Raw genomic sequence first — 23,699 nt, 5'->3', positions numbered from 1 at the left:
TGCAACGTGGATATAATACAGATGCAAATATAAGTCGAGAACGGCACGCATATAATTATACCTTACTGTATTTAGTTTTACGACTATGTAACTTCCAGCCTGAATGTTTCACCTTTCGAACGGCAAACTTTCCTCTTTTCTTCGCCAATAAAGGAATCGCGCGGAGCACAAAGGAGCTCGTACTTGGCATCTTTAATTTCGTGGACAGTTTATTTGCTTTCTATGCACAAAGTGTTTTAGGTTACCGAAACATGGAAAAAATACAGAGACGAGTAAAGATTTAGATGGACAGACTACGCCTTTCGGTCTATATAGTCAGTTTATAGGTGAGGCGTCGCGTAGGCGGCGCTAGTATCTCGCCCCGCATAACTTCCAGAGCTTTCCTACTCGGACGGCCACGACACCCGTCTCAACGCCTAAAACTCTCGATAAATCCCGCGATTATGATTCGTTTCTCAACTCTATCGGAAAGTAGCAAAATCCTCGTTGATGAAAGAGTGAAAAAGATGATGGAAATGCCAGTATATATCGCGGCATTCAAATGATCCGACGCTCGACTGATCTCCCAAAGAGTGCCAGGCTCCTAAGCGTCGCGATATATTTACGCGAACGGGGAGACTTCGGTAAAACGGTGGCAGCGATCCAGCAGCCATGTTACCAAAATAGATTTCGGCTGCGGCAATGCAACAGCTCCCCTGTAAACGAGCGCCGCGGAGCAGTCGGAAGCAGCCAGTACCGTGACGACCAGTTCCCGAGGAAAACCGGAGAAATCGCCTCCGCGAGGTCCCACATGAATGTGAGTGCTGATCTTCCTTTCACGAGTGCATTATCCGGTGCATCGCAACAACGCCTCAGACACGGGGCATAGTGCGTCCTTTGTTCTCCACGGCGCGTTTTCAATCGTGATGCATCGGCCTGAAAGTGTTGGAGCGCGCGTCCTCCCTTCGATCCTCTCCGAGATGGACAACATTCTTGTCTAGATGAAAATTTCAAACAAAAACGACGAAAGATGAATAACTCAACTCGTGCCGCCTGCGTAATAGAGAAGCGCAATAGAGAACGACAATTTCGTCCAAATAAGAATTTTGCCCATCTCCGCGGGGAATCCGCCTTCCCTTCCCTATTCGTGGCGCCAATTACGAGAGTCGACGGGAATTATCGTCACGCTTAAAAACGAAATTTCACCGAGCTATACTTTCGCTGGAGGAGACAAAAGAGCATCGTAAGAAGCACAATCGATGGTTCGTTGCGAGGCTAGATCGCGGAAGTGGCCGCGGGGGATCTCACACAAAGTTCCGCGTTTTGTCCCGTGCGCCACAAACCGGAAACAGGAACGACAGATTGGTTAGTTCGCGAAGAAGACACGCGATTCTGCACATGGAGCAAATCGTACGCGATAATAAAATACGAGAATGTTATTGCGTAGATAAAAAATGTTTTCAGAAGAAACTGTAAAGAAGGTGACTAGAAGTTTGGAATGGCTCCAACTTTGGCAGACTTTAGCAATTTCATCGAGAAATAGTGTCCCGCGAAGAAGCGTGTGCGCTTTCATCGCGCGACAAACTTTCGTTTAAAATTAACACGTCGCGTGTAAGATCCATTGACTTGGCAAATTTGAACGTCGACGAAAGCCTTCTCCAGCCTAGATCGCGAGACTGGATCGACTCGTGTCTGTGACCATCGGGTGCCGCGAGGCTAAATTTATAATTCTTGGAAATCGGATGCTTTGTTGCTCTCGTTAGTGGACAGAATAGCAGCATAGAACAAAAGAGTTCGAACCAGCGGGAAGAACAGAAGGGGTAAACGTTCTAAAGATACGTATGGCTCTACTTCGAGGATCTAATTCACGCGTGTGGAACTCGCATGCGGCTACGCTGGCTGGAATCGCGGATAGAAAATTATCCGTCGTCCCTGCGACGTCGGTGTCGTTCCCTTCGATATCCGGTCGACTAGACGCTTCTTTTATCGCAATGTAGTGGGCTACTCTTTCGTTGTATAAACAAATCAAATTCGTCTATTTTGTTTACAATGAGATTTGTTTACTTTGTTAGATATGTATCGGTCCACAAAATGGCCGACACGGATAGAGAATCTCGTGTTTCTAGGCAACGGGCAATTATTCGGTATAAATTATAGCGTTCTTGACCTAAGCAATCGCCATCGGCGTCATTTGGAGATTGTTTATCTCCTACTAATGCAATGACTCGTCCCGCACGTGTGAATTAGCTCGAACTTTGAACACGACCGCGCTCCGTCGTTTCACGAGGACGAAATTTTCATCCGCTCGCAATTCTTCGTGAAAGGCTAACGTAATCCGTTGAAACGGTTGAATGAATACGCGAAAATAAACTGACGATATTTACGAATTCCTCGCATTAATGTCAACGTGAAGACATATAACGTCGCTTGTGTCCGGTCGGCTCGATTTTATTTCTAGACGCGGAACACAGACTTTTCTCCCCTCGAAAATAGAATCGATTTCGGTCGGTTCCGGTGGAGGAATCGGTCAGGTGACGTCACGCTTTCTCGAGGATCCACTCGAGAAAAAAATCTCGATTGCGATGCATCCTCGAAATTACTCGGCCACCTAATCCAAGGTGCGATGACATGAATTCACGCACGGCTTGGCAGCTGTACGCGAGTCAACGACGCTGCCAGCTTGTCTCGACGCCTCGATTAGAAATTGCGTGTAAAAATGCGGCCCACCGATAAACAAAACCTGCTTCTAATGTAATCCAATTTAATCCAAGCGTCGAGGTGACATTTTACTAATGTCGGAATGAATCACCCTCGTCGGAATGATTCCACGGATATCGGTGGTGCCTTCTGCAAACGCCAGAGAACGTGACAGAATGCATACTTTACAACCTTGTTAGGAAAATCATGAGTTGACTCAGAAAACGTACATCTAGATAAGTCGCGTAACCACTGGATGATCTCATCGATGCCTTACGTTTTTCTGCTAAATGGGAAAAAGTACCGTAAAGTGTGCGCTCGGATAATCCTAATCTTAGAATATCAATCAGTCGTTTTGTAAATTACTCCGATCGGTATTAAATACTGATCTAATTCTGTTTTAGAACCCGGGAGCTGAAAAATGGCGCCCAATGGCCATCTCAAATCCATCGACCCGGTTGCGCATGGCAAGATCCATGCCCCATTGGGTGCTGGTACGTACAGTGAACTCGATAATCCTGACATTTATCCCTTTCGATCAAAAGTCTAATTTGTTGCGTAACTCGTGTCGTATCGTTGGTTTCCACTCGGTGATGTCAAAGATAGAGCAGTGTATAAAATACGTAAATATTTACAAAGGCACAACAACAGAAGGAAACGGAGCAGCAACGACGACCACCGACCCCGCCAAAGATACCTCCACCGTCGCTCTCCGGAGACTGTGGCGACCCTGACTACGAGATCATCGAATTCCCGACCCGACCGCAAGCGCAAAAATCCTCGACGCCGATCACGAAAGCCCTGAAATGCGTCCTCTGCGGCACCGAGAACGTGTTCGCCCGATGCGACGCTTGCAACGGCAATTACTGCGAGGCCTGCGACGATATGAATCACAAACACCCGAAAAGGAAGGGCCACGTGCGAAGACGGATCCTCACGGATCTAGCGACGAGAACTCGACCACCGCTGCCACCCAAGGGCGAGAATTCGTCGAATCCACCCCCGATACCGCCGCCACGACGAAATCGCAAGACTCAGGTAGGATGCATTCTGGCCTGAGGCTTTCATCCCTTTCCGTGAATCTTCTTCCAGGACGACTCGTCGACCTTAGGTACCATCCTCGAAGCTGTCCGAAATCGAATCAAGGGATCGCTGAAGGATTCGATTGCGATCAGCGGAAACCAGGTTGCGAGAGTCGCGAGTCCCATTTTATGACAATCTTCGTCGTTCCTCCGAGTTAGTTGTGGTCCCAGTGAGATTAGTTCCCAACGTCAAACGTTTCAGCGTTTCTGTGTACTTCCGGGTCTGTAACAGCGACGAGTGGCAACTTTGTCTCCGGCGATTCGAGTCGTTACGTTTCTTTTACGTCGTTATGCATTCGTAGATTGTTAACTGTTACTCGTTGTTGGTTGTACAAGCATCGAACGACACCCAGTCGTCTTGTAGAAAACGTCACACCGGGGCAACGAAGATCGTTAAGCGCGACGATCGACAGGAGCCTCGTACTGCCGTACAAGATTGCTGTTCCGTGATGCGCAGAGATTTTATTGTATATTGTCGTTGGTAGTTTTTAATATACCACGTTACCGCAAAAAAAAAAACACACCTGCCGTATTCACTGAACCCGTTTCACTCTTTCACTCCGTCGACGAAGAAACGGCGGGGAAACAAACGAACAGGGGACGTGGTGATTCGTGCACGCTTCGCGTTGATCAACGCCGGCGCCGACGCGACCGTGAATATGGCAGATCACGGTGAACACGATCATTTTTCGTCGTCCACCATCCACGATCCACGATCCACGATCCACGATCCTTTGCTTCGTTACTTGGTACATTACATACTCGTTCATTTAGTATATACAAACTCTACACACATTATTTTCAGGCTACGATACTTTACTTTGACTCGATGCACGATTTCTCTTTTGATCGAATGATTATATATTTCATGGCGAACCATTTCCACCTGTGTTGTTTACACGTTATCTTTTCTTTGAGTTGCGAATTCAGTTCCGCCTCGTCGGGGGCCATTATTTCACTTTGTTCACTAACGCTTTGTTTACCAATCGATTTAGTCGCAATTTAATTTTAGCAACGCTTCAGCTGCGACAGGCACTCCACGAAGACCCAGCGTTCTCTTTTTATTTCGATTTTATTTCACACCGTCCACGCAATCACAGTAGAAAAATGCATCCGCACAGTTCCCGACAACGACACACCGAGCACTGTTCAGCTCAGCTCGACTGTGTAATAAAGTTCAGGTTTCCGCGCTTAGGCTAAATCAACGCAAAACCAGGGACCCACGAATCTCTCCTTGATCGAGAGAGTCGGCAGCTTGAAGCGAACACTTCCGAACACTCCCAGACCTCTATCGGCGACGATCGACGCGAAAACAGTGTCGAAATCTACGCAATCGGTCAACACCGCTCCCATCGAAGGATCCGGATTAGGCACCGACAAAATGTCCACGCTACAGGTAACCTTCACCCTTCGACCGTTCACGGGATGACCGCGACACCTTTGCTGGCAGTTCGTAAACTGGCTCGTGCACGGTACAGGTTTGCAAAAGGTTAATCCGCAGGTTTGCCGACTGATAAAAAAACAACCGTTCGTAATGTTCCGCGTGTAAGCGTGTAATCCTGTGGACAAGCTACTGGGAACCTCTATCGTGTGCAGGCCGTTTAAGAAAGACAGGAAATAAATAGCTGGAAACCTTTAGGAAAGATACAGGAAATATCAAGAAGCGATGCGAGCGCAAGACGCCAATAGAAGAAGGCATACTTCTAGCGACATCGCGAGAGACACTTTGAACACGAGGCCGATGAGCATGGGCAGCCCTAAACCAGCCCCACCAGTCCCACCTCCGCCACCTCCTAGGTCTATGATACAATCGGCGAGCGTTTGCGATTTATCGTCGTCTCACATGTGGAACCCTGGAATGCATCAGGTAAATATTAATGGCGTAAATGCAAGAATAGAAAATATAATATATAATGTTGTTGTTCAGGCACAATCCATGGCACACCTAGGTACAGGCGGCCACATGCCAATTATGTGGTATCCTCCAAACGCCCCCTGGGACATGACTATGGGTGGTTCCACGATGAGTCTAAACCACCCAGCGATGTGGGGTTACCCCATGGGATATCCTCCATCACAAGTGCTACCGCCGCATTATCCAGGATCTCACTCGCGGCCCCACAGTCCTGCCCGAAGTCTGAAATCTACAAGAAGATCCAGAGCACCTTCCCCTGCGCCCAGCTTGAAATCCAGAAAATCGTTAGTCTCGAGGTCGCGATCCAGAAGATCGCAAGGATCGCCGTCAGACGCGAGTTCCGAGGACTCTGGGGAATCCGATTTTGACGACAGGCTATCGCGCAGCTCCAGAGGTACCAGACGCGGCAGCGTGTCCAGGAGCACCAGGCACAGGAGCTATCACGAGGATGACACCAGCAGGATTCTGCTGGCCAGAAATCGTCGCGAGTAAGACTAGTTTAAAATTTGTCCAGACCGTATACGGTACCGATTAAATCCTGTGCTTTTCGATGACAACCTGGCGTTCTTTTAGACGACTGATGTCGGAAGAAAGGATGCCCAGCACCGAGAGTCAGTGGTCCGAAAGTCACCCGAGCAAGAGATACTCAACGTCGACCAGAAACTTGGACGAACTCCCGAAAAATACCTTGAACGCCCGCAGACGATACGATCAGGACGAACGTAGATCGTCCAAGGTGGATCCTCGACTGGACCGCGTGCAAAACGGAAGTTACCGCGATAGGCAACGACGGAGCACCGACGATGAGTCCTCCGATAGAAAATCCGCCCTGCCAGGTCGTTCCAGAGTCACCAGCTCCTCCGACGATCATTTCGAGAGGGTAGACGTTACGCCACGGCGAAGGAGCGACGAGGTTCCGAGAAGAGCGTCCTCAGCGAAGAAGGATGGAAGGTTGGATGACCTCGAGAGATCCTCTCGCAGGGACTCCCGAAGATCCTCCATCGACAGCGACGCGCAAATCTCGAGGAGAACTCCTTCTCGAGACGCGTTGTCCAAGAGAAACCAGGACGTCGAAAAGGTAGACAAGGCAGACGACGAAACCACGTTCCGTACGATGGCGAGGAATCGACAAAGTCCAAAAATGAAAGAAGAAACTTTGATTAGAAGAGAAGTATCGCTGGACGAAACGGACAAGTCACCTGTCGGTCAAAATTCCACAAGATCGTCCATGGATTCCGACATTCAGAGCACCAGAAAAACGCCATCTCGCGATCCCGAGCCTAGGAAATCCCGGGAGACCGAAGGCAAAGAAACGTCTCGACCTAGTAGCGGGAACCGAGAACCGGAGAGTCGAGAGATCAGACGTTCCGTCGAAAGGGAGAGACGAATCGAAGAGATTCCTCAGAGAAAAGTGGAAAGTCCGACGGTTAAACGTCTGGAAAGCCCTACCTCGACGGAAACGAAAGCGAAGAATAACGTTGCGTCCAAAGGTATCCCAGACGAGCAGACAACAGCGATGGAGATACCGAAGGAGGAATGGGCCTGCGAGCACTGCACCTTTATAAACAATATAAAGGACCGCGTCTGCGTGGTTTGCTGCAAAACGAAGAGCAGCGCGTTGCCACCGAGCAACGAGGAGAATCCCGAGGACGTTCCAGGCGGTTTCAGCGAGATCCCCAAAAGCGAATCCGCGACTACGTCCAGCAACCTTAGCAATCCCAGCCCCGACATCGAGAAAAGGACGAGCCTGTTAAAGATATCGAACAGCGAAGAGAGCGGCGATAGTGGCTCCACGAGAAACAAAGGTAGAGCTAGGCGCAAAATCAGCTTTTCGTTTGGCACCAAATCGCAAAAATGATTTGCCGCAACCAGTGTTATACCTGTTGCCTTTATCTCCGACACCGAGTGTGTCTTCCTTTGTCTTGTTTGTCCATCTTCGTTTCTCTCTCTTTCTTTTTTACGAAAAGATGAACACACTACCGGATTGTCCTCCCTCTCGATGTATACCCTTGAATGAATAATAAAGAGACATGCAAACTGTTTCGTACGCTGTTCAGTGGGAACCAAATGCATAGTCGTATTTGAAATGAAGCCACTCTTCCTCGTTTCTTTCCTTTCGTCGTTCGATCATGTCTGGTGCGTTATTATTCATTCAAGAGGAGCTAGTTTCAAGCACGGGCGTGCATTTGGCTGCTGTTCTTTTCGATCCTGATAAAAACGTCGCGTTGGTTCGAGTTTGTTCCATTCCGTTGTGAACGCTCCAAGATTAGAGTTTGCGTCGAGCAACTTTTCCGTGTCCCAGCCTTTTAAAACCGCTGTTGTTGTAACAGACCTCGAGTCTCGAGTTCTTAAAGTACTCTTTAAGATTGTCCTTGACGCAGTGACTTAAAATTACAGATACCCCGACGCTGGAAGACTCGTCTGCGATCGTCGCGGAGAGCACACTTCCGGAATCCGCGACGCCATTAATACCGAATGATTCGTCAGCGAATACCGAGAGCACGCGGAGTGTCTCCTCCACAAAAATAAACGATGCGGAGCGACAAATGTCGCCCATAGAACCACCCATGCTAGGACAAATTCATAAAAGTTACTCAGTTTCCACGGGAACGTCTCCGCCGCCTCAAAATATTTCGACTCAAGTAAGAGTTTCATTCTATTTAAGACGCGTTAGAAAAGTCACGCTCGATTCGACGATAGAAGGGAGCGAAGATTCGTTATCGAAAAAAAAAAAACACGGCTTTCAGACGTACGACTACCTTCCAGCGAGAGGAAGCACGGGATTCGCAAGATCAGCATCAGTCTCGAAGGGTCTATTGTACTACGAGGACAGCGACGTGGAGGTAAAACGCGAGATTGGACGAAAAGAGAGATTCGACTCGATTCGATTCGATCCGCTTCGAAGCACAGTTTTGTAGTTTGAATGCTCCCAGTTATTTTCAAACTTGTATTCGGGTCACGTTATTAGTAAAGCGCAGGGATCTCTCGGGAGCTCGAGGAAATTCGACCGAACGAGTCGCTCCTTATGCGAGCCGAAAGTGCCCTTCAATTTTTAATGACGCGTCTTGAATACGGACCCGCGCATAACGTAACGGTTTAATGGAAGACAACCATTCGGAGCGTCTGTTCCAGGAGCAAACCAGATTCGCGAACAGCCCCGATCTGTATCCGCGCGTCAGTCAGGAACAGTATCTTCAGCAGTTGATCGGTGGGCCAAGCAGGGATCGCACGCGACGGAACTCCATCGACTCGACCCACCTTTATTATCGTTCCAGGGTAAACTTGACGCCTGTCCCTCGGGAATCGTTGGTTTCTAATCCCACCTAATCCTCATCTCTGCTTAACAAGATTTTAGTTTGACGTAGCCTCGGTGTGAACGTAGGCAACGTTACATTGTTCGCAGCTGCGATATATTTGCCACCACCCGCCCACAACTCCAACGAACTTGTTTGCGCTTCCGTAGACGACGATCCATCAGTTTGATCGTAAACAATGTTTTTGTTTGGTACACATGGTTTCATTTTTATAGACTAGCTGTTGAACCTGTAGCACCGTTATCGTTATCGTTATCTTTGCACAGAAGGCGTCTTACGACGATCTCCTCCGTTTCCTGTTCCAGGAGCCCAGCCAGCCCAGATACATCGAGGCAGGTCCTAGTACTCAAGGAGTTTCGACTTTGACTCGACAAGGCTTGGAGATTGTCCAACTTCTTCGCGAAGCTGAAAGACAAGGCTATACCACTGACGACGTGCAGGTAGCGCTATCGCAGGGTGCCGCCAACCCTATCGACTGGCTGAAGGCGCAATGGCCCCACTTGGTGGAGACGGTGCAGGTACTGGCAACCACTCATGGCAAGGAGCTCAAGGAAAACAACGTCGGGCCACTGACTGCCGTCGAAGCGAAGGAGGCCTTGAGATTTGCCAAGGGCGACGTTTGGAACGCCGTCGCAGTCGCCGTTCAACGACGACAGCAGAAAGTAAGAGTTTCCTAGAGATCCCTTTGCGCTGGGTCTCCGGATACTATCCCTGATGTTTTCGATGAATATCAAACATGATCTTCGACAGTGCGAGGATATAATGAAGAAAGGAAACTTCTCTACGGCGGAAGTCGTGAAAGCGCTCGAGAATAACGACGGCGCCGAGGACGCGGCTTTATTCGAGCTACAAAAGAACCAGCTCAAGCCGTTTTTGATGAGGATCTGGGGTCCTCCGGTTGGGGTGGAGAACGACGAGGCTGCACCGCGGGAAGGTCAGCGAATCTTTCACGTTGGAGCATTGGTTATCGGATTCTCTTCTCTCTCCAGGGAGAGATCTCACTTTTTTTATTAACGTTCCGTATTCTCGAAAGTGTCATAGAACGTGATTGTTTTAGATGCGGCAGGTGCGGTCGGTGGTGGAACGGGTGTTACCCAACAGGTTTCCAACGTGTCGGACTCGGAAGCGAGGAAGCAGGTAATGTCACCAATCGTTGAAAATTTCGTGGCGTTGCAGGCCGACTTTCAAAAGCAACTGGCAGCCCTCAGACAACTGACCGATAACTGGCAACACGATAAAGACCCCCTGAACACACTCGGTAATAAGCCTGATAATCTGTACGAAGCTAACGATGGCGATCGAACCGTTCTAATCGATAAAAATCTGGTCCCAAGGGCCGCGTTAGACCTCGATGTACCCGCGGCCGCGGCCATTAAAACGCAAGAGAAACGCCATACGATCGACCTCGACGGAGAATCCACGCAAACAACCTTAGATCAAATAAGCAATCCCGCGGTTCGAACACCCGATGCATTCGTTGCGATCAAAAATCTCGATCGGGACGCTTCCGTAGCAAATCTAGTCGAGGTAAAGGCACGAGAAACTTGGAGCCTGTCGGAAAATTTGTCCAAGCAAAATTTACATGAAAAATTAGATGAGAAAACGATCGACCTTCTTGTCGCGACTAAAGATAAGGAGATTTCGGAAACCGATAAAGAGACTAAGAATCGATCCAACGAGTCACGAACGAAAACGAGCGTCGAGAAAAATAAGCCTTCAACGGGAATAGAACCCGTGGCGAACGATTCGAGCAATGCGAGAGAACCTATGGAACGCACGAAGAATGCAGCTCCAGAAGTAACTGAAATGAAACACGAAGAAATGCTTCCTTCGTCCAAGGAGACTCTAGATTTTCCTGAAAGGGCCGTACAAGTAGATAAAGCTTCTTCGGCTGAAAGCTCGAGCATCCCTCTGCGATCTAATCCGCTGGAGGGCAGTTTATCGGAGAGTAGTAAACTGGAAAATCAAGATTCCCCGGAAACTGACAAAGCTGACGAGTACAATTCGTTAAACGAAAAGATGTCGCAGAATCGAGAGGAAGAGAACCCTGGGAACGCGGCGCTCACCTCGACAGAGACTGACGTACTCCGTCAGCCATCCGAAACACCTGAAAGCGAAGAATCGATCGAGCTCGCGAACTCGACCAACGGAGAATTATCCGCGATGCTCGAAAAACTAGAATCGCCGTCTATCGCGCCAGGAAGATTCTCTTCGACGGAACAAGTCCCGCGAAAAAGCAACGAGACGCACGTGGCCACGGTAGAAGCGTTGATATCCGCCGTAAAGTCTCTGCCCGAGCACGTACTGGGTTCTTTCATGTCGGCCATGCAAATACTATCGCCGAAGAAATCTATCGAGGAAATCGATCGACCGAAGGTTCTCGACGCAGCGACTAGAATGGAAGGAAAAGGGAGAACGGAACCTCCGGGTCTAGGAGTTCCGAACGCGGACGATTCCCACAAAAATGAAAACGAAAGTAGCAAGAAACTTGGGCCGCAACGGGCAGCAACGAAAGAAGCTGCCAGGGGGATGAAAGAACCCTCGCTCGACACAATGGAATCCGCGACGTCCGAAACGACCGCCACCGACATCAAAAAGCTGCAGGAACTCGAAACGGTACGTACGAACGAAAAAGACGCTGTCGCGACGCGAACTAACGCGAAAGGGAGGATAACGGAGACGCTGGGAAGAAAATTTGACGGTAACGAGGTCTCGAAGGACCTGTCGAATCAGGAAGCGGAAGCGGCGCCATTACCGAGCCAAGAGACAAAAGGGACAACGATAGCCGCGAACGAGCTGGCCAAAGTAAGTTTGCAAAAATGTCATCCAGAAGTTACAGTCGATGGCGCTAACAAAACTCGAGAGGACGATGAAAAAGTTAACAATCCTCGGGCTGCAGCTACAGCCGCAGCCTCGAGCGATGACGCAAACATTTTTAAAGCTGATTCACCTCATCGTAATCACCTCGATGCGCATTTAATTAACACGAGCGTTCGATCGATTCGCGAACAATCATCCGCAAAGGAAGCTGGCAGCTCTTCCGTGAATAATCCTGAAGATTATTCGCGACCTAACAATGCATCGAACGAGCTGCTCGTCGTCGACGAGATCATTGGCGCGCAATCATTATCACTCGAGACGTCAGCCGCGGTCGGCGACTCGGAAACGTCTGCTCGTGAATCATCCGATAGGCGAATGAATCTCGCGGATATTCGGAGCAGCGATGATAACAGCGTGGAATTAATCGACGGTAGTTTAACGGATAAAAATTCTATAGAGATTGCAATTACCAATGAGCTTAGATCGTGCGCTGGCGAATCGACTAATTTCACAGTAACACCATTACCCCTGGCTTTCGCTATCGAAGCTACTTCAATTTACGAACTTTGCGAAGCTCGCACTGATCCCTGCGCGCCGATGCTGGATCGCGAAATTCCTCGCCAGAATTTTGAAATTGTTACACTGGGAATTTCCGAGAATTTCGAAATTCTTGAGGAGGTTTCCCAGAATCCTAAAGATATTCGTAGAGAAATTCTTGCAGAACCTATTTCAGGGAAATCCAAAATTAATACACAAGACACGATACATGTTCCCGAGGATTCCAAAATTATTACACGCGAAATTTCCGACCATCCGAAAATACCCTTTGAAGCGATCTTCGAGGATCCTGCAAACGTTCTTAGTGAAATTTCTGTACACCCTGAGACTATTATTCATCGAGCTTCGGAGGATTCCAAAGATTCGGAAACTGTCACAGATCAAATTTCCAAGGATTCCGAAGTTCTCGTGGATGAGTTTTCCAACGATTCCGCATCCACCGTCCAGATAATTTCCAACTATCCCGATTCCGTTACTCGAGAAATATCGATAGATCCCGAAACGGAAACTTGTCGAGTGTCCGATGAACCTACGATAGTTGTCCATGAAATTTCGAAAAATTCTCAAGCTCATCTCGAAGCAGTTCCCGAAGAATCCCATAGCACTGCTCAAGAAACACCCGAAAAGTTCCAAACGGAGACCCATAGATTTCCCAACGAGCCGAAAACGATTATCCACGAGCTGTCCAAAAACGCTTTGCACGTATCCGAGAAAGTAGAGCAACCTATCTCTGTTGCATGCCATATTCCTCAACCCGGTGACAGAATCGATACTCGTCCAATAACTTCCGTAAGTAAGTCGTTAGACTCCGAAGAGAATCCTGCTCGAATCGATAGTCAATCGCGAACAAAAGAAAGCAAATTGATATCGATCTCTGCCGAGCAACTTGATAAGGTAACAAAAGACGTCTGTTCGCTTCAAGTTGAAAATGATCTCTCAGTTATCGAGGAACAGGATCTCAACAGAGAGGATGCGGATGGAACAAGTAATTCGAAAGATACGTCAAAGATGGAGAATTTCTCATCGGTCGCAGACAATGAAAGGCTCCCGGCATCCGTGGAAACCTCTACGGTATCGAACAACCTCGAGGCAAATAAAACCTCCGGACCACTCGCGAATATCGAATCGACAATTTTAACTGTTTCAAGTGACTCTCGCATTACCGACTCGTCGTCGAGTTCGCGATCGCATACTTTGGACGCCAAATCCGCCGTTAACAAGCTAAATTCTATAGACGTTAACAAAATTCCGAAAGTTCTCTTCGATCCTAATAACGTTGTCGATACGTCGCGCAACGCGTCCGACTCGAGGACGATGAGCCACGATGGGATTCTTGACAATTATTTCAATTCTAACGCGCCCGACAATTTTAACAAACCAACGAATACGACGGCAACGGATTCGAACAACAACGCGCCTGATTCGGTATCGACCGACGGTATCTCCCACAAAGTTCAAGTACAAATTGCGAACAGAGATTCTAACTTGTCCGTAGACGATAGCCTCCTAAGCTCCAGGATGCTCGTCGCGCGCGACTCGAACAAGGACATCAATTCAGATTCGAAAACAAGGATTAAACAGATGGATCCAACTGTAGGAAATTCAAACGACGTGCCGCCCGACGGAGTTCCAGAAATCATAGAAATTCAAATAACGGAATGCCCCATGATAGCTGTGAACGATAGCGCGCCGATAAAGACGCTGAAGAACGTATCCAACGTCGAGGCAGTCGTAGCTAGCGAATCGGTAAAATTGGCAACGGAAAGTCAGACCAAAAAGAGCGAAACGATCGCGGCTTCTAGAGAAAGCGTCGAGAACGATGTAGCTGATGCAAATGGAATCGATAAGAGCGTCGCTCCTCGAGTTGCAGTCAAGGAGAGATCGAAATCTCCTGGCAAGAAAGTCGGCAGAAGGAGGTCCCCCGTGAAAGTCATCAAAAAACCGACCAACATACCGAGAAGAAATTTCGGAAAATCGAGCCCCAAAGAAGCGATCGTCGCGAAAGCTAAGGACGTAGCGGCTGACATAACTCTCAGATCGATTCTCCCAAGTCAGAGGACACCGAAAAGAGAACTCGTGACAAAAGGAGTCTCGAAAAGAGTTCCATCCATCGTCACGACCAATAAAACAGAATCGTCAACCGTAGCGGTTCAGAAACAAATTTCCAGAAATACTAAATCGAACAACGTTGCATCGACGACAGAGAAGAGGTCGAAAATCTTGCGGACCATCTCGAAAGGCTGCGAGCAGATCAAAAAATCGATAATACCTCCTGTACAACCTAGAGACAAAACCGTAAAAGTACTAACAGAGAAGAAGAAAGTACCAGCGTCGAAACCAAAAGCTTCCTTCTTCTCCAAGATCCCCGTCTTCACTGGGAGGTATCGTCCCGCGAAACAGGCTCCCAATAGCGTGAATAATACCGCGTCGAAAACTGCGGGTCGACAGTTTGCCGAAAAAATGAGTTCAAACGCTTCAAAGATAGAGACGGAGCAAAAAATCGGCTCCAGTAAAAGCAATATGTACTCGCGTGTCGGAAAAGTGGATATAGCGAGATTGGAGATTCCCAAGAATAACAGCACGAACGAGAACAAGAAACGAGGTAAACCTAGGCTGGACGAAGCAGTTGAGTTAAACGAAGAATTCTCGTCGATCGGTCTGACTTTAAAAGATACAGATTCCAGCGAAGAGTACGAGCTGGAGGGAGACTCCATCTTGGACGAATCCTCGGATTTTGAGAGTGCAGCAGAGTCTGACATATCGATGACGGACAGACAGCTCTCCGACCAGAGCCTGGAGAGCATAGAAGAATTAACCGACGCCGAGATATTGCTACAGGAGACTATTAACGCGATAAAGGCTAAAATATCGGACTCTGAGTTGGAGAGCGAGGTCGAGTACAGCGATATCGAGAATCAGGAGGACTCAGACTCCATGGAAAGTTGCGTGGAAGAATTGATCCCATTGGAAAGAGAGGGCTCGTCGTTGGAGGAACAAGAGTTAAACGAGGAAACGATCGAAACCTCCGAGGACGACGAGACTTTGAAAGCCGACGACGTAGGCTCGAGAGTGTCCACAAATATCAAAGACCATCTCCAAAGACCTCCGGTTACAAGTAACCAAACAACGAAGAAAATAAACGATAACGTTAAAAAGATGGCTAGGAATGCCAAGTACTTGAAGCAACAGGGAGATACGACAGACTCGAGCGACACGACCAGAGGAAAGTGTTCGAGGTCGAAGAAAAAGCTACTGATCGGCTCTGTTAAGGTCGAGCAAAGTAAACTGGGCCCGAAAAATGGGAGGAAAATATTAAAACGTGGGCCTGAGAAAGAAACGAAAGCGAGTCGTAGAGCTAGCACGGGTAGTGATAGGGGGTTGGAACAGGGAGAAACGTCGAAGAAACGGTTCTCCCTGGTGGCCAGTTGTATCCGTCGGTTCGAGGGCGAAGAAAAGACGGAACGGGAATACGTGGAAAGTAGAAGCGACTACGTCACGACGGCTGGGTCTCCCAAAACGGACAGGGAGGTCAGTAAACGTCAGTTGTCAGAAACTGCTTGTCGATCCTCGACAGGCCAATGTCTACAAACAGCTCGAAATATTAAGCGAACGAAACGAGAGAAACGGTATCGGGATATCCTCGACGGGGTGTCCGGTGCGCAGGATTTCCACGTGCAGTGATTTTTCGCGGCAGTTTTCCTGTATGGGGAAGAATTTGAATCGTCATCGCTAATCATTGCGCCAATAAAATACTCTGAATTACGTGTAAATCCAGATGACACATGATTAGATCAGTGGCCCTGGTGGCATTAACTTTCGCACGTGGAAACTCTGCATCGGTCTTAACCTTGTTTCGATTGTACTTTTCCATTCGATTCGCGTTCATCCTGTTCTCGAGGTAAGTACTTTCTCTTTGTTTCTTGTATCGTGACTAATTTTCATGTTTCATACGTGATCGTGTTGCTTGTTTATTCACGCGAGAACGTTCATCGTCGCTCATTAACGCATTAACGTTCCTTAATCACTCTTCTGGCACGCACGTAACGAATAACGATTAATATCGCGGTATCGTTCGGTCATCGAGAAATTTCAAGAGCTCGTTTCTAGACGTTGGTGGAGTAGTCTCTCTGTCGTTCTTTTGCATGGTCACTTTCCTCTCGCATAGCTCATCGCGCAGATATCCGTCCAAAAATACGCACTCATCTTCGTAGATTCGACATCGTTCGTTGCGCACGGATACTTTTTTATTAAAAGTATCGTACGTATACTGTATGCACTGATTTAATGCTAGGTTGGATGATAAGAACACGGAAATTTTGACAAGTACTTTGTTGCTTTCGCAGAGAATCGCTCGTCGTCTGTTGGCGGAAGGCAAGGCTTCGAACTACGATCAGGCGGAAGTCGCTGCTAGCTTGTTGGCCTTGAAATTTGGGGATGTCGAGGCTCTGCACGCGGCCAAAGAATGTTCCAGCGTGGAATCGGCGCTAGCTTTCCTACAGCAAGAGTGCGAGCTCTGCACGGGTCGTTTCGCCATGAGCCAGGTGAACAAAACTCTTAGATAATTCCTCTAATTTCTCTATTGCATAATTAATACGCCAACTGAGCCTACCGAGCTACGATATCTCCTGGAATATCTTCTCAAAGAATTCACGACATTCCCAGAAAGCCACTCGGTAAATATTGTGAATCTTTTCAAAGATGATCTAAGAATATAACGTTTACTCGCCAGATGATATCCATGTTGAAATGCGTGCATCGTTGCTGCAACGACTGCGCAAAGAATTACTTTACGATCCAGATCAGCGATCGAAACATCATGGACGCGGTCTGTCCGTACTGCAAGGAGCCTAATCTAAAGGACGCAACCGAGGACGAGATCCTGGAGTACTTTAGCAATCTGGACATCCAGCTAAAGACCCTCCTGGACCCGCCTATCCACGAGCTTTTCCAGAGAAAGTTGCGAGACAGAACGCTGATGCAGGATCCGAATTTTAAGTGGTGCATTCAGGTGTTCCGTTTGCACGTGATATTCGATTCGATATTCGATAGGCTTTCGTTGGGTAATCGGTGTATAATGTAGCTGGTGAATTTCAGTGTTCGAGCGGATTTTACGCGGATCCGGATCACAAGCGACTGATTTGTCCCGATTGCCGGTCGGTTACGTGCGCCTTCTGTCGAAGACCGGTACGTGCAAACGTTGACGGGTTCGCTAATCGCTTCGCTTGAAAATTAAGCGAACATTATGCAATTGCGCGCAAAGCATCCTCTCAAGCGGTGCTGTTTCACTTTCAGTGGGAGAAACAGCACGAAGGAATTACGTGTGAGCAATTTGCCGCTTGGAAAGACGAGAACGACCCGGATAATCAGGCCGCAGGCTTAGCCAAGCACCTGGCGGACAACGGCATAGATTGTCCCAAGTGCAAATTTCGGTACTCCTTGTCTAGGGGAGGTGAGAACTCGAATCGACGCTAACTCGATCGAACCTTAACATACGATATTACTCCTACATCATATCAACGTTTGTAACAACACTGGAATTTCAAAGTTCACGACCCCTTGCCGCAGGTTGTATGCATTTCACGTGCAGTCAGTGCAAGTACGAGTTCTGTTGCGGTTGCGGCAAGGCCTTCATGATGGGAGCCAAGTGTTCCGTGAGCCCGTACTGCGCGAAACTGGGCCTGCACGCTCATCATCCGCGAAACTGTCTGTTCTATCTACGCGATAAGGAGCCCGCGCAGTTGCAACAGTTGCTGAAAGATAATGGAATCGAGTACGACACGGACGGTCCAGCTGGGGAGCGCAAGTGCAAAGTGCAGTTGCAGAAAGAGACTCCCACCGGTGTCGTGGACGCGGTATGCAATTCAGACGTCGTTGAGGGACACGCTGGCTTGTGCAGGTAACTCCTTTCTTACCGTGAAACTCCGTCTGTGACTCTATTAACGAGACAACTGGCTTTTCTCGTTTAACGGTCTCTCCTGCGAGAGTAGAATGCTACCGCGGCCTATGAAATATTGGACCGTTCCTCCATGCTAGAATAATAAGAACCTATACACTCGTCGATGAGGATATTTGCTCTTTCAATTGGGACACCTTTTGCTGACCTCTAGCTCTACGCGACACGAGTCGGGCCCCTATCCATCTCCAAGATTCCCCATCCCATCGCATCACTCTATGTACGTGCCTTTACAAATAGCCTAGTCATTCTTTAACGAGTCCTTCCGACGTTCAAGGATCCATTACATCGAATACCTAGTCCGAAAAATTCGAAAGACTCAACTGGAGCCCCTACCGTTGCTAAACGTGGACGATCTCGAAACATGCGTGAGACGCGCAGGGTCAAAACTACCCCCGAATTGGTACGGACGCGAACCAGAGCATTACAGGAGAGACTTGGCCGAGGTAAACGAAGAAGCATCGTGCATGGCATGACTAAATTCTGGGTACTTTTCCCCGCAGGCAGCACTACATTGAGTACTTGGCGGGCCTGATACTGAAGGGCAGGTTGGACCCCGTGGCAATCTTTGACTTGAACGATGCCAAGCAAGAGCTGCGCCGTCGGGGAAAAGTTCCCCCTGCGAAGGACCAGGAAATGTCCGAGCGGGATTATCTCGAGGCGTGCATTCAGGTGACTAACAACTCCTCTCCTACACTCCTGCCCCGACACACTGACCCAATTAACAAACACGAAATGCATGAAAGCGGACCTTCACGCATGACTTTCGCAGCCGAAATACCGGCGTGGCAACGACGTACAACGTTCGACGTTTTCAAAAAACCAAAGTATCGAGGGAACAAATAATTGTTAAGCGATTAAACGAACCGTTCGTCTCTCGAGATTACCCAATTAATTCAACTATCTTTAATACTTGCAAAGGTAAAAAACCAAAGAAACAATTACCAAGCTAATGACATATTTAACGTTTGCGGTGTCCGTATTAATAGATACAATCGATACGATACGTAATACCTAAATTCTTTACAGGTGGTGCGGAAAGAGATTCCATTGGAGTGATAGCAGAAGAAATTAATTGATATTCGACTTTGTGCGTGAAACACGTGCGCGTGCGCACACGTTGCATGTGTTGTATAGTGTATTTATTTTATTATACGGGCAGCGATGTAGAGAAGAATTTACGATTAAAGTAAACGAAGATTAAACGTTGTGTAATATTTAATGTAAAGAACGAAGTGAATTTCGTGGGTAGAAATTGAGTGTTAAAGGAATCATAATAAAAGAATGTCGATTTTTTTCTAAACGATACATGTCGAATATTTTTGATGGAACGAGTAGAAACTTATACAACTGATTTTCAGCAAAGTTCTGTTAGAAAACTATGTAGACTTCTTCTTTTCGACGGTGTAGCACCATGATTCACGACATCTTTTAATCTATTTATATTTAATTTTTTTATTTTTTGAATTGGTGTAATAAAGTTTGTAGTGCTTTTTACTTTTTTTGTGCTGGTTTCTTTCGATCCCTCCACGATATTTTCTATACTTAAGTTTGAAATTCCAGAAATATTTAAACCTGCGGTTTTATCCCTAGATTTTTTCTTTTTTCGCCGCTGCGAGGTTTGTATACTCTCAGCAGTAGCTTTCTGTCCTTTTTTCCGCTGCGGTTTGTTAAATGGTACCTTCGTACTTTCCAAACATACCGAACACTTAAATACTAACTTATTCGTATTATTTTTTAAACACTTTGTCGCTAAGCTTCTACGAACTTTGGGTATTCTTTTGTCCATGTCGTTCATAGAGAGTAAAACCTTTCCGATGGATTTAGAAAGCGGTTTGCCATGCGATATTCGAATATTATAATCCGCAGTATTCCAAAGTGTTCCACAATATTGGCACATTGCCGCGGGTCCAAACGTTCTAGATGGTAGTTGCATTCCTTTGCTCAGTCTTCTACATTTTTGTCTGAGATTTAAAAACATTAAACATTTAATGTCTTAAATATATCTTAAATGTTACATCTAAATTTAAATAATCATACAAAGCTTACATGTAAAATGTCTGTAAATTCATACGTTCGGGACAACTCAATTTTGTAACAAATTGGTTCACATTCCATAAATGTTTTATTTTTTCCATATTAGAGGCTTAAGTGTGTGTAAAATAAAAATATTTCAAAAGGTACTGTAAATCCGCATAACTCGTCGCAGAATATTTATGCGCAACGAAACTCGTTTACATATGATATCTGTAACAATTAAATTAGACATAATTTTTTATGAAATTAGTAATGAATAGATTTTATAGTATGAACATCGTTATTATAGGGTCTAGTGTACGTTGTCGTGTTCTATTGTGAAAAATTTGTGTTACCGAGGATTAACGATGGATACAAGCAAACACAATAAACGACCTTTACATCTTATATTAGAAGAAAACAAACGTAATACCAGTAGCTCTTCGAATGACTTATCGTTTCATAATACATAATCAAATCTATGACACACCGTGTAACAGTAAACTTTTTTAAAAATTGTGTACGCATCGAGAATCCTACTCTTGAGCGGAAGCTATCAAATCTTGCTAAAGTGTGTCAGTACAGCGTAACGACGAATGATTAAGTAGTAGTATGTCTTGTAAACAGATTACGCAAACCGTCGTAAAAATAACCGATTTTTACGATATCATTACTAATTAAAAGCGGTCATTGTTGTGTTTGGTTGTGTTGTTAGAAACGAAAAAAGAAGAAAGATTAACCTCAAAACATAAAGACACAGAGAGGTCACTGTTATATTGAATAACAGGACTGCCAACGTGCGAAAAGATCCAAGTGCCTGTAGAATTCCCAGGGATGCCAAAAGCGCGGAGATTCTCCGCGTTTGGCCGAAAAGATGAACGGTTCAAAGTGCACTACTTTTTTTTTTTTAAAGAAAACATATCATTTGAATGAATGCTATCTTCAAAATATGCAACTTAAGATATTGATGGACATTTAGAGAAAAATACGAATTTATTAGCTTTTGATACGAGAAAGTTCGCTATTTTATCCTATGTCAATACATTTTTTAATGTGGACCACTGTGCGTTGTGTCCGGTATGTATCTCATTTTTTTGTCTTTCATAACTCTATTTTGTGTGGGGCGACTAAGGCCGCCAGTTTCATGAATGTATTAGATACTTTACTGGCCGACTGCGTGGCCTCCAAACACTGCGCATGCGCATAACCATCTTAAGAAACGTGCAGAGAAAAATGGTGCACAATTGTGGCATCCCTGAGAATTCCTAAACTGATCCATTAGAGATCCGCCGATGTATTAACTCGGTGCGTATCTGCTTTCAAAGAACGGTTTCTGTTCTATATACGAATAAAACCGTGTAGGGTGTCGGAAAAATTCGTATTTTGTCATCCTTGTCATCCACGGACCGGGAGTACTGTCAAACAACACTTTAAATAAATTGCTGTCATGGGAGACGGCAAGAAGGGCGAGCGACAGCCGTTGTTAGAAAACGAAAGTGTCACTTACAGTTTACAAGGCAGCGATGCCACAGGTAAAATAATATTCGATCTTGTTCGCGAAAGGATTAACGAATTGTTTAATCGGATCGTTCGTTTCACGTATAACACCTTGCCTTCAGATGAGACACAAACGGCTTTTAGCACAATATCTACAATTGGACCTGATGAGCTACCTCCTTCCTATCAGTCGCTCCAACCAGGTTTGGTTACTTGTATGGATTGTCAGATTATGATAGACACATCTGATAAAAAAGATCAACGTGTTGTTAAATGCTGTGTATGCGACGAAACTATGGTACATTTGTAAATGAATTTATCTCGCTGTAAATGTATGCACAGAGACCAAAAGTATCCTTACTTTTACAGCCCATACAAAATGCACCGCCTGGAAAAATATATAACACCTTGCCTTCGGATGAGACACAAACGGCTTCTAGCACGGTATCTACAATTGGACCTGACGAGCTACCTCCTCCCTTTCAGACGTTCCAACCAGGAAGTTTGCCTATGGTTACTTGTAGAGTTTGTCAGGCTATGATAGACATATCTGGTAAAAGAGATCAACATGTTGTTAAATGTTGTCAATGCAACGAAGCTACGGTACATTTGTAAATTAATTTATGTTGCTGTAAAAATCTGTACAGAGACCAAAAGTATCCATTACTTTTACAGCCCATACGAAATGCACCACCTGGAAAAAAATATGTCCGTTGCCCGTGTAATTGTTTACTAATATGTAAGAGCTCTTCGCAACGTATCGCTTGCCCAAGGCCAAATTGTAAACGCATTATTAATCTTGCTCCAAGTCCGATTACACCACCTGTTCTTTCCATGCCTGGAATGTGTAGGGTAGGCTGCGCTCACTGTCACGACACATTCTTGGTAAGTGTGAACGAAAAGTATATTTTTTATGTACAATTAAATTATAACAAATACCATCTTCTTCAGTTTAACACATTGAATAATGCTTTGGCTCGATGCCCACATTGCCGAAAAATATCTTCCGTTGGTCCAGACTTTGCAAGAGGTAGAGGTATTGCATTCATCGTTGTTGGAATAATAGCCTTAGTAATCGCAATAGGTGTGACTGTAAGTATCTTTAAAACGTATAATATTTACTTACAAATTACTCCCCAACATAATTTTTGTGTATTTTCGATATTGAATTGTTATTATTTTATTTGCAGGTTGGCACGTATACATATGTGAAAAGCAGCGGTGGAATTTATGTAGCATATGTAGGTAAGTATTGTATTCTTAATCTTTAATGCACAAATTTGTCTTATTTTTTTAAACATAATGACATTTTATAACTTATCTGTATAGTAACTTACAAACGTTTTTAACAAGTTTATCATTTCAGGTGCATTTCTATTAGCACTTTTATGCTTTGGGCGCAGCATTTATTATTGTACAATGAAAATTAGTTTAATAGAAGGTCCCATGTAGTCCCCCAAATGACAATCAACAGCTGATATTTAAAACCAATTCCTGTAACATCTATGTCGCATTAATATATTTAGATCAAATGTTTATAGTAATGACAAAAACGTGTAAGTCCTGGTAGGACATAACTGGTAGATGTATGTATTCTTACACATGCATATGCGAGTATGTATTGATAATAACGCTCGTTCAACATTCTCGCATATGTATATCCAGATATACATGCCGGACAAAGAGACGTGTATCCGGTATGTGAAACATTCTCGTGTAAGGTAATCTGTCTAGAACTACTAGATAAAGATGGGGGTGTCCATTTTAAACAAAGGATTGTTCCTCTGCACTTTTATATATAAAAGCACAGGACCAATACAACAGCCCCATAATACTGTTTTCATATATTAAAATATACTATATATATA

General features: G+C 45.9%; 3 protein-coding genes across 14 annotated transcripts; 2 read left to right on the top strand and 1 right to left on the bottom strand.

The window, feature by feature from the left end:
• The first annotated feature begins 716 nt into the window (after nucleotides 1-716).
• On the top strand, nucleotides 717-19,527 carry LOC128895763 (E3 ubiquitin-protein ligase lubel). Of its 9 annotated transcripts, none has more exons than XM_054158645.1 (20): nucleotides 717-796; nucleotides 3,081-3,170; nucleotides 3,316-3,714; nucleotides 4,954-5,154; nucleotides 5,398-5,625; nucleotides 5,686-6,161; nucleotides 6,247-7,478; nucleotides 8,071-8,315; nucleotides 8,421-8,516; nucleotides 8,806-8,949; nucleotides 9,293-9,649; nucleotides 9,738-9,921; nucleotides 10,045-10,124; nucleotides 16,709-16,906; nucleotides 17,095-17,373; nucleotides 17,460-17,549; nucleotides 17,658-17,814; nucleotides 17,931-18,261; nucleotides 18,822-18,990; nucleotides 19,348-19,527. In XM_054158645.1, the coding sequence occupies exons 1-20, from the start codon at nucleotides 791-793 to the stop codon at nucleotides 19,375-19,377; spliced, it is 4,992 nt and encodes a 1,663-aa protein (XP_054014620.1). In that variant the 5' UTR covers nucleotides 717-790; the 3' UTR covers nucleotides 19,378-19,527. The 9 variants fall into 9 exon arrangements, with proteins under 9 accessions (XP_054014620.1, XP_054014615.1, XP_054014611.1 ...); XM_054158640.1 differs by having other exon boundaries at nucleotides 10,045-11,603; XM_054158636.1 differs by having other exon boundaries at nucleotides 10,045-11,792.
• On the bottom strand, nucleotides 19,508-21,358 carry LOC128895770 (uncharacterized). Of its 4 annotated transcripts, none has more exons than XM_054158658.1 (3): nucleotides 21,075-21,358; nucleotides 20,368-20,565; nucleotides 19,508-20,282 (listed from the first exon to the last, which is right to left on the bottom strand). In XM_054158658.1, exons 2-3 carry the CDS (start codon nucleotides 20,454-20,456, stop codon nucleotides 19,676-19,678), a joined length of 696 nt encoding a protein of 231 aa, XP_054014633.1. In that variant the 5' UTR covers nucleotides 20,457-20,565; nucleotides 21,075-21,358; the 3' UTR covers nucleotides 19,508-19,675. The 4 variants fall into 4 exon arrangements, with proteins under 4 accessions (XP_054014633.1, XP_054014637.1, XP_054014634.1 ...); XM_054158662.1 differs by lacking the exon at nucleotides 21,075-21,358 and adding an exon at nucleotides 20,691-21,068; XM_054158659.1 differs by lacking the exon at nucleotides 21,075-21,358 and adding an exon at nucleotides 20,768-21,068.
• A 201-nt stretch (nucleotides 21,359-21,559) lies between these two features.
• Nucleotides 21,560-23,693, top strand: LOC128895769 (type 2 phosphatidylinositol 4,5-bisphosphate 4-phosphatase). The gene is made up of 7 exons (XM_054158657.1): nucleotides 21,560-21,866; nucleotides 21,954-22,129; nucleotides 22,201-22,434; nucleotides 22,507-22,716; nucleotides 22,783-22,923; nucleotides 23,022-23,076; nucleotides 23,198-23,693. The coding sequence occupies exons 1-7, from the start codon at nucleotides 21,782-21,784 to the stop codon at nucleotides 23,281-23,283; spliced, it is 987 nt and encodes a 328-aa protein (XP_054014632.1). The 5' UTR covers nucleotides 21,560-21,781; the 3' UTR covers nucleotides 23,284-23,693.
• Nucleotides 23,694-23,699: the final 6 nt, after the last annotated feature.

Source organism: Hylaeus anthracinus, unplaced genomic scaffold (genome assembly GCF_026225885.1).
Source record: "Hylaeus anthracinus isolate JK02 unplaced genomic scaffold, UHH_iyHylAnth1.0_haploid 5, whole genome shotgun sequence".
In the NCBI taxonomy this organism is placed as follows: domain Eukaryota; kingdom Metazoa; phylum Arthropoda; class Insecta; order Hymenoptera; family Colletidae; genus Hylaeus; species Hylaeus anthracinus.
The sequence above is the reverse complement of the archived record's forward strand: the minus strand, read 5'-3'. Positions and strand labels throughout refer to the sequence as shown.

Excerpts from the sequence above, each read along its gene's own strand:
- LOC128895763 (XM_054158636.1), top strand. Across the intron at positions 8,316-8,420 it reads CTCAAAATATTTCGACTCAA|ACGTACGACTACCTTCCAGC; the intron begins GTAAGAGTTTCA and ends CACGGCTTTCAG. Across the intron at positions 11,793-16,708 it reads CCGCGAACGAGCTGGCCAAA|AGAATCGCTCGTCGTCTGTT; the intron begins GTAAGTTTGCAA and ends TTGCTTTCGCAG.
- LOC128895770 (XM_054158658.1), bottom strand. The coding sequence starts at position 20,456 with ATGGAAAAAATAAAACATTTATGGAATGTGAACCAATTTGTTACAAAA. Across the intron at positions 20,283-20,367 it reads AATTTACAGACATTTTACAT|ACAAAAATGTAGAAGACTGA; the intron begins GTAAGCTTTGTA and ends TTTAAATCTCAG.
- LOC128895769 (XM_054158657.1), top strand. The coding sequence starts at position 21,782 with ATGGGAGACGGCAAGAAGGGCGAGCGACAGCCGTTGTTAGAAAACGAA. Across the intron at positions 22,435-22,506 it reads GTCAATGCAACGAAGCTACG|CCCATACGAAATGCACCACC; the intron begins GTACATTTGTAA and ends TTACTTTTACAG. Across the intron at positions 22,717-22,782 it reads ACTGTCACGACACATTCTTG|TTTAACACATTGAATAATGC; the intron begins GTAAGTGTGAAC and ends CATCTTCTTCAG.